The sequence below is a fragment of the Halyomorpha halys genome, unplaced genomic scaffold (assembly GCF_000696795.3).
Source record: "Halyomorpha halys isolate HHAL.00 unplaced genomic scaffold, Hhal_1.1 Scaffold2039.1, whole genome shotgun sequence".
In the NCBI taxonomy this organism is placed as follows: domain Eukaryota; kingdom Metazoa; phylum Arthropoda; class Insecta; order Hemiptera; family Pentatomidae; genus Halyomorpha; species Halyomorpha halys.
In genome coordinates this window covers 89,985-100,221 of record NW_027113814.1, presented here as the reverse complement: position 1 = coordinate 100,221, position 10,237 = coordinate 89,985, and the positions used below count along the sequence as shown (strand labels likewise).

The 10,237-nt window shown below is 37.9% G+C and overlaps 1 protein-coding gene across 1 annotated transcript; it reads left to right on the top strand.

The window, feature by feature from the left end:
* Window positions 1-6,646: 6,646 nt before the first annotated feature.
* LOC106691035 (uncharacterized) lies at window positions 6,647-8,378 on the top strand. The gene is made up of 3 exons (XM_014436679.1): window positions 6,647-6,663; window positions 7,606-7,963; window positions 8,040-8,378. Exons 1-3 carry the CDS (start codon window positions 6,652-6,654, stop codon window positions 8,249-8,251), a joined length of 582 nt encoding a protein of 193 aa, XP_014292165.1. The 5' UTR covers window positions 6,647-6,651; the 3' UTR covers window positions 8,252-8,378.
* Window positions 8,379-10,237: the final 1,859 nt, after the last annotated feature.

Below are 10,237 nucleotides of genomic sequence, written 5' to 3'. Positions count from 1 at the left end.
TTTCCCTATGTGGACGGACACCCGTACCCGGGACAGTTTTCAGCACATGTATTGCTAAGTGACAAAGACTTTTATAATATCGATAATGGTTAATACATCGATACATTCATCGATTCATGCACATAAAAAATAATTTATAATAACTCTAATAAGTAGAAATAAAAAATACAGTATTATTTGATGATAAGAAATGCAGAATGGTTTCGGTTATTACATACACAATTAAAAAAAAAGAAGGTATTTATTCATGAATATGATATATTAAATTTAAACATCAGATGATTTTCGTCCACATTCACAACTGGAAAGTGTAAAGTTGATTTTCAAAAATGTCGGCAAATTTTTATTTTGAAACATTTTTGTTATACCCAACCTTCTTTGCTTTCACGTCCTGTTTCAATATATTGTTGAGGAAATTAAAATGTTTTGATACTGCTGCTAGGGAATGTGGTCAACATTTTGGAGAACTACTCTACCCTCAAAAAATTGTTTTATAAATGCCTCTGAAGAAATTAAATTTAAAGAATAAACGAATTATATAACGGAATATGCCGTTTTCTTTACAGCGTTGTCTTTTTGTTTATTTTACAAGTTAAAAATTTATGAACAACTTTTTACACACACACACACACAAGATACCTGTTATCTCCACTAATACCTAGGGACCTATGTAAACACTGCATAAATGTATATATAAAGCAATAAAAGGAGAAATAAAGTCTATAAGCTGATCTTGTGTGAGTCATTTCACGGTCCTTTCGGTTTAAGACTACGGACACTTTGCTAAATTATGCACGAAGGACTTATCGTGCAGGTGTTGTCTGAGAACAGAGCACAAAGCCAAGGAGTGCCTTGAAAAAAATAAGGGTGCAGAAACTGTAAGGCCAAAGGTAGAGTGGGGAAAAATCTCCGACATTGTGCGGGCAATAGAGAATGCCCGGTACATCTGGAGATGATGGTCAAGCAGGCGAAGAAGACCCGGTATGCGTAGGCTGCGTATCCTGCAGGTCAATATGGGCAGGAGTGCTGAAACGACGAGAGGTGGCCTGCACTCTGAGAAGAATCTAAGCATAGGTATAGAGTATACCGAAAAGGAGTGGGTTGCCAGAAGAAGAAATCCTGGGACGAATTTATTGTAGAGGAATCAGAAAAGAATCCCTGGGGTATCCCATACAGGGTGGCACTGGGAAAGGTTAAGCCGTTACAAGTGATGGCTGCTATTAGAGTGAGAGGTCCACCTTGGAGGAGGCTGCCAAGATGTATATAGACTATACATACCCTAGGGATGATCCGGCCCAGGATAGTGCAGATGATGGAATGGTTAGACGCACCACGTTATACCCACCAGGTACCGACCTATGTCCACTATGGGATATGTGGGACCTTCGTCTTGCCGTGGATAGGCAAAATATCGGAAGGGCTTCAGAAATAGATTGCATAGATGCTGCAATCCTCAAGAACAGTACCCCTTATATCGAGGAAGAGTTATAGGATATATTCAACGAGTATTTGGATAAGGGGTACTTTCAACAGGGTACGTTTCCAAACGTGTATGATCGCAGACTTGAGACTGCTCTACAAGAGATGTGGTAATGATAAAGAAACGCCTAAATCCTATCGATCAATATGCTCCTACCAGCAGGGCTAGTGAGGTCCTGGCGCACATGATCGTCCACAGCCAAGTTATGATACTCGGTAACGCAAGGGCCAAAAAAAAAGAGAGATATTGGGTAACGAAGTGAGCACCTTGCTTGTTTGGATAATACTGACTTTAATACATTCTGTTGGGGGTTTATATAGCATTACAGTGTTAATTTATAGTACTTAGTTAGATCCCTCACTTATCACCCCCATCCCAGTTCACAAAGTGAACTTCGAGTGCACAGAAATAACATGATATACTATCACTTATAATAATAATAAGCTGGGGGAACTAGAGGACATGGGGTTCCATGCCACGGCCTACGTCAACGATCTGGCAGTCATCGTGGCCAAGAACAGCAGATCCAGACTAAAGACAGAAGCGGAGAGGTGTGCCAGTCTCGTAGGAGAGTGGTGCGTGAAGATGAAGTTGAGTATGGAAGCAGCCAAGACTCAGACTATACTCATAAGAGGCTCCACGGACAGGGATATCCGAGGAGAGAGGGTTAGGTCGGGTGAGGAGGTGACATATCTTGGGAGACGATAAGAAGAAAATTCGATGACACTTCTCACCTGGTGTATCAAAAGGTCAGGGTGACCCTGTCACCCAATGCATTAAGTAGGATAGAGGGTGCATTTTGGGGCCTCAGGTACCCTGAAACGATGACCATATATAAATGTGTGGTCTTCTTGGGTATTATGACTTGCCACAGTCATGATCTCACTAGACTGTACACAGGCATTTGATTCTGTATTCCACTCCACACTAATCCAACAACTCAGGCTTCACCAATTCCCGGACCAACTGGTCGACATTATTGGGTCCTACATTAGTGACCGGACTTTCTCAGCTCGAGTCAAAACTGAAATCTCCACTCCCAAGCCCGTCACTTGTGGTGTCCCTCAGGGTTCGGTCCTTGCGCCAGTTCTATTCAATATATATACTGCCCACATAGTCGGGACTAAATTTGACGATGCTCAAATATCTGCTTATGCTGATGATATAGCCATATACTCGGCAAGCATGAATGCAGACAAGGCCATGGACCAGGCTGCCGCAGCGGCACAACTCATCGCTAACAAACTACGAAACATAAACATTCATATCAATTCACAAAAACAGACGCAATCACCTTCTCATCAAGAAAACTCCCAACAGAGCACCTAAACTCAACGAACAGACAATACAAACCAAGAAACATCTCACTTACCTAGGAATTAAACTAGAAACACATCTATCTTTCACTGCACACATACAGAACAGAATACAAAACGTCAAGTCAACATCATACCAACAGCACCACTACTACACTATCTTTACCCAACAGCCCTGAAATCTCTACAACAATACCAAAACAGCACACTACAGAAGCTTTGTCGAGGGACATCTCTGGAAAGACGTAACATGACACACATTCATAACGAACTACAGTTTGAAACTGTACAACAACACATCACACTGAGACACATTAAATTCTTCGACAGTCTCCCTGCTTCCTTCAATCCAGTATTCCAGTCTATCACTCCATCCCCCTTCCTGCGAGGTGACAGGGCAGGAAAGGTTCCAAAAACCCTAATAACATCACCTCATAACTCCATCTTCTGATGCACCCCCACCCCCTCCCTCACACTTCATTTCGACTTCTGACTGTTTTTCTTATTATTTCACCATTATCTATCGTCTTTAATAATTAATGTTTTTTTAAATTTTTATCTTATATGCGATACAACACGAGGCCACTCACCTCCGGACTTAAAATAGCTCCTTTTTAGAATGGATAGCTCATGTATGATATTAAACATAACAGGTAACCTTAAAATACCAAAGGTAGTAAAAGGTAAGACACAACACGAATTACTTTTTTTTTCACAGAAATGCACTTACTGATTCATTTTTTTATTTCTTTTTTAGAGGGTTTGGAAAAAAAAGGTATTCAGGCAGGGGATGCGTGGAGCTGAAACCTCACGCAGACACAGAAGAGAAGACAACATACTGAGATTGGCTCTACTGAGGGTCACGAAAATGTCCAGTTGCTGGCCGGAGCGATGCCCCTGGGCCTCATCCTGAAGGAGGATGCCCTTAAATATGAAGTAAAGAGGCAGGGACTAGAAGCGCTACCGAAGGAGCTCCGAGAGGAGGATCGGTGGGACTCCAAAGTTATGGAAGAAAATACTGCGGAAGGACTCAATACAGGAGTGGAATGGACGGAAGGTTGCAAGCCAGAAGGGCGCTACTTTGAGAAAATTCTTCCCTACCGTCCTTTCTAGATTGAAGGTTAAATAGGTTCTCCCAGACTATTGGGTCTCACAGATCCTAACAGGACACGGGGATTTCGGGGAAACGTGCAGAGCTTCGGAAAGAACATCGACCCCTGTTCCCCACGTACGAAGTTCCTGAAACACCAGATCACATTATAGTAGATTGCTCCTCTGTTTGATGTAAGAAGAGAATTATCCCTTCTTCATGGAGTTCATTTACGGGTGGAAGGAGGTGGTGGGCCAAACTCATTTCACAATGTGAAGGGCTTGACTGTCCAACATCGGCGAGCCACCTGAAGAGGAGGAAGCTAACCCAGACAGATACCAGGAGGACCTACCGATCGGATGCAGTGGACAAGGTGCAGCCCCATAAGTAAGGCGCTAAACTTAGCGCTGGGCTGCACCATAGTAAAAAATTTAATAATTAATAAAAAAAAAAAATTGGTGATCTTTGCGAGCAGTGGCCTGCGCACTACCCCACTGCTCCCGTATCCCATATGCCAGCAATGGCAAGAGTGGGGGATAAAAAAAAAAAAAGTTCTCAGACCTATAAATTATGTTGCGGCACTATCATTTTTTCTGCGAATCCAGTCCCTGACTTTGGTCCACAATTTTATCCTCTCTCAACAACGTATTGCAAAATTCCCTGCAACGCCCCCCGCATCTCAAAAAGAATTTTGAATGTCACTCTGTGACTGTGTAACCCCCATTCCATCGCGTCATCTGGTTTCAGTCCCTTTTCTAGTTAGTATATAATAAACGATTACTTAAAGTACTATAATGTCGCTCTATCCCTTCGCGGCTCTTTGGATGTTGAGGTGTCTAACCACTTCCAATATTCTCATTTCCTTTCTGATGCTTACAATATCAATACCTCTCCCACAGTCGTACGAAATTCTGCCGGACAAGTGATTGTATTGGAATTGAATTGGAACCATGTTCGAAGGGCTCGTAAAATCGTATCCTCTGATCTGAACTGTACTGCATATGCCATGGCCTCTTTACTGAATACATCGATGGCTGTAACCACTTTCCAGGTAAACGAGTCCATCTGTAAGTCGCTAAGCGGCGCGGTCGTCGTAGAGGTTTCGTCTAAAGTTGCTCGGTGTGGAAGTCGGCCACATATCGTAATGAGGCACATCCCACTATTCCCAAGAATTTCCTAGATTTTAGGTTTTATGCCTCCCCAGAAATGTTTGCGCTACAATGGTTTTAACTATGATTTTTTCCCTGGAAGATACTCAAGGGGTGACACGTTAGGTCATCACCTTTAGATGTTCCGTGTCTCACAGGGTATCTCCCATCGATGTCCACCACAAAAACATTAATCGATCTACCTGAACTGTTCCGTTTGCCTTAACTGTTGGAACTTTTCCAATACCGTTATCTCGACATATAAGTAGTGGATCCTAAGTGCTTTGAATGCTTCTTTCAGCGTCCCGCAGACTTGATTATCTCTAATACTGATTTTAACCAGATCATAATAGTTCCGTTATCCACCGCACTTGCTTCAATGTTCCACTTTCAATAACCCCTTGGTAATTGTCTTCCAAATAACCTGGAATCTCTTGCCATTGATGATACCCTCAAATATGTCCATTCTGGTTGATGTTTGCCAACAGCTTGGTTTACTGCCGAAAATCCAACGTTTGTTTATTAAGCTCTTATCATACAATTCAATTTGTTAGATCGGTTTATTTTAAGTCCAATATAACAATAGGGTTACACGTGCGATTAACGTAACGTGCGGAAATTGATTGGGAATAAAACCTAGGACACTTCCACAACTTGTTTCTGTAATCCTTGTTTTTCCCGAATATTCATGAATTCATTATACGCATGTTGATATATTATATTTTAAAAATATGAAAGTGTAGAGATTTCTTTCACTTTTTTGGTGGTGGTGAAATCCATAGATTAAGATGCATATTTTTAGTATTGTTGTTTGAATTTTCTTGGTTCTGTGACAAAAACTTTCATTGCTTCTCTCTCTATTCATGAGGAAGGTGAAAATTGTTGGTTTCGCTCGAAAGTTTTTAGCTAATTTGTTTTTAACATATATTACAGATGATTACATATTAATATAAATGCTTCATATTCATTTATCATCTCCAAATTTAATGGCGATGCCCTTTATTTAAACATATCTCATTGCTCGTAATCTGATATGGTGGATAAGATAAATTGTGCTTTCGCAGATTCAAGGATGCATTCTGAAAGCATTTGATTGCTACCCCAAAATAATTAAAATTGAAATTTCTATATTCAATAAGTATTAAGTATTACATACTTCCAATTAGCTAAGAGATAAACTGTGAGAAAGGTTTTGGAACTCAGTCCTAACTATTCTTTCAAGTTCAACAAGGCTGAGAAAGCACTTCCCCAAGTCCTTTCATAGGAACTTGCAAGACGGGTTTTTCTTCTTTTTTTTTTTTTTTTTTTTTAAAATTAGGTGCTTTATATATATGTTCAGTAATAAAACGGTAGCATCAGAAGGTTCAACAGTAACAATACATCACTAGGAAATCAAGCGGAAGCAAGGCGTAAAATATTCTTAATTATCAGTTTTCCTTTACAATTTTACATATTTATAAAAACTTCGTGGCTGATTTTACGTAATTGAAAAACGGGTGATTAATAAAGCTGGTCGAGCCAGGAAATATCCTACCCCACCTAAGTATATATACAGTGACTTAGACTTGTAGCCAGACAGTCCTAAAAGAATATCCGATAAGATATACGGATATAAGAATGAACATTGTTGTAAGTATGGCGTTATTGAATCTTTTTACAACCGTGTATAGTTATTAAAAATGTTTTACTATATTACTATTGTGGTATTTAGCCCATAAAGAAATTCATCATGAATATATTTAAAATATATTGAACGTAGTTTTTTAAGGGCGGTTTAATAATAAAAAAAATTGTGATATAGAATTTATTTATTTTTCGTAATACATTCTGTAAAAATATAATCAATTTTTATGGACACGTTAGAGCAATGCCAACAAAGATGAAGTCATTACAGACTTGGTAATTCATGTGAGATAATTGGTGATAGGTAAATAGGCTTCACAAAATCGCCTTTTTACATAATTTAAATGTAAAATATTTATAATTTTGTTTTAAGTAATAATTCCCTGAGATAATGTTAGAAGAACAAACTAAACCTGAATTCATTGACATTCTTAGAATAATATCTGATACAAAAAAAAAATAGTAAAACAGTCAATGACAACTGATATATAGTTTTCCTGTACAAGGCCAATATTTTGTAAAGATATATTTTTAAAAACAAGCAAAGTATGTTGATAGAAAAAACAGGCTCATCACAATAATTATATTTATATTAATATTTTATATAATATTAATATTAAGCATAAAATAAATCATTTTTATTTTTTTTCTATCCTAGGTAGTATAGTGTTAAATGCTTTTTTATGTTTTATACGAACTTTAAGGGAACAGAAAATGTTTGATCCACGGGATAAGAAATCAAGAATAGGTTGGTCCTTAGAATTATAGGTAGCAATGGATTGAGTTGTGGATTTAGAAGGCTGATCACAACTAAACAAAGAGAAGAACAAAAATACTTTTGAAGTAGTTATGAAATATTTTAAAACATTACGTTTATTTTTTTTTTTTTACTAAATTTATTTTATCAGTTTAATTACATAATTAATTAATCTAAGAAAACATTTACAGGTTGGATCAATCTCGTTAGTCTTATTGGCCTGTTCACTAGTAGGGGCAGTGCATGATATAGCAGACAAAAGAAGTATTTTCGAAACCGTCATTCCTGGGATAAACATTGCAGCTTCTGGGATCGGCTTGAGCTCTGGCGTCGCGCCACATCTTCCTCCTCAACCTATTGCTGTCCAAGTGCCTCATCCAGTAGCAGTTCCAGTTCCTCATCCGATAGTTGTTCCAATAGAACGTCCTGTGCCTTTTCCAGTCGACCGGCCAATTCCGTATCCAGTTCCTGTTATCAAAAAATATTTTATTCCAGTTCCCTTCAAAATTTTAAAGACGGTCCCCGTTCCAGTACCTGCTACTCCCACCCGTAAGTATATAATATAATACTATACTTTATAATAAAACGATTTTTTTTTTTTTACAAGAGAATAATACTGTTTTAGCTGATGGTTCTGAGAGTCAAAGTGGTTCCAGCTTCGATAGCAGAACGGAAATTACTGCAGAAAGCTACCGCCTCTATAGGAACGGACCTGGTCCCACTGATGTCACCAACCATGCCTCAGGAAACAATGATGCCATCGTCGAATCTTCATTGCCTGCAACTAAATCTACAAAACGTAACAGTTCCTTCAGGATACACGTTAATAATAGATGATTGAAAATATAGTAACCTGTTTCTTTTTTGAAGACTGCTAATGTTAATGCACTGTTTTTTATATTTAAAATTTTTGTTATTTTGTTCAACTGTTATTATGTTCAAATAAATACATACTAAAAGTATATACTTTGTTTTTATTGTAATCATTATTTCAAATGGATTGCTCATTATAAAAAATGAAATAAAATCAGGGGGAATAAGGGAATTTGCGCTCAAAAACCCTTTTTATGAGATTAGATTTTTGAAATGCTCCATATATATTTTATCGCTTACCATGGTCTCAGATCAGTATCTTAATTATTAATGTTTACTGGGCTGTTGGTATGAGGGGAGTTACCACGTTCTTTAACCATAGCATAGTTCAATAGTAGTTTAGATTTTTTTCTTGTTTGAGTTTTCTTGACTGTTTAGATAAGTGTGTTAAGTGTAGAAATTGTTGACAACCGAACTTATTTATTTGGATGTGGAGAAAATATGGTATATCAAAAGATGTAGTAACGCACAGTTTCTGGTAAATGGAAGTTTAAATAAACTCAACTGAAAAGACAGAAATGTGAGTTTAATCAATCAAAGACTGGAAAACATGTAGTGAAAGATTTACAGATTTTTTAATATTATTGTTCAAAGGAAGTTTTTAGAGACCAATAAAAAGCATAGTCCATCCAACGATCATGGCAGACAATGTGAGAAAAAGTTGTATATTTGAGTGGGTGTATGTCAGCATTTCACCGAATCAGCAGCAGCAGTTAACCCAGAAATAATATGTTATACACCCTTAATGCACCGTTCACAATTTTATAAAATACATTCTGTCCGTTTGTTATTATCAGTTCACATAGTGATTTCTAATATGGTTTTCTAACAATCGCTTTTTTTTTAGCTACCACCTCAATTATAACTTATTTCAGCATTATAACTGTTATACATAACACACCCTGTTTGCAATCTGAGAGGCCCGATACGTTTCTTACGACCGGGAGCCCTTTATTATATGTTTATAATTATATAATTTGTAACAGTCTTTAGCGCAGCCTCCACTGGCTCATTACCAGTGATGCGGCGAGAGGGATGCGCTGGGATCTTTTTGAGCTCTGCTCTACCCCTCACACGTGGGGGATATAGTGGGCTCAGAGATCCTCAGGTCGTTTGTGTTAATATTGTATATAGGAGTGTAAATGTGACAAGAGATTCTTTTTTATTTTTATCATTATTTTATTTTATTTATTTATATTTTCATGCACATAGTTTGATTATGTTCATTTTCTTTATCCTTTTGTTTGTATATATTTTCAGAGAGTTGTTTTTTAAAAAAACTTTTTTATTTTACTATGCAAGAGATCATTCATCACTATTACCTATTGCCTAGAACTGTGTGGCAGATTGTAATATCTATCAATAAATAAATATATTAATCAATTTATAACAGTACAAAATTTAGTCCTTAAAGGGACAAGTAAAGGAGAGAGAACGGTTGTTCCTCACGATCCTGTGGTGATAGCTGACGATCGCCGTCTCATACGCCAAGTCGCCGTGTCCGGTCCAAGGCTACCGCCCTCTACTCCTTAGGTCTTGTTCTGGATTTCTATGAGGTTGTGGTGGTGTAAGTTTGACCGTTCCAGTAGTTCTTCCGACGAGCGCCGGCCAGCATCAAATAACTGTGATTGGTGGTCGAACTGGTGACCAGGCTGTCCAGACATGTGACGTGCGCCTGTGACGTCAGGCTGCAACTTGTGATTCACACTGTCTTAACTGTCTTATTGAGGAGGGGCATCACAATGAGATTGAATAAATGTACAAAATCGGATGTGTAAATCCGATACACCCATTTTAGAATATAACGACATCAAAATGATGTTTATCACAATAGCGAATAGGGGAAAAAGGAAATCTTTAATTATGGAGAGACTTGTTAACATAATATTTTAATAAACTAATATTGAACTGTCGGTCCTATGGCTCTGAAATTATTATTGTTTCTAATAA

Excerpts from the sequence above, each read along its gene's own strand:
- LOC106691035 (XM_014436679.1), top strand. Across the intron at positions 7,964-8,039 it reads AGTACCTGCTACTCCCACCC|CTGATGGTTCTGAGAGTCAA; the intron begins GTAAGTATATAA and ends ATACTGTTTTAG.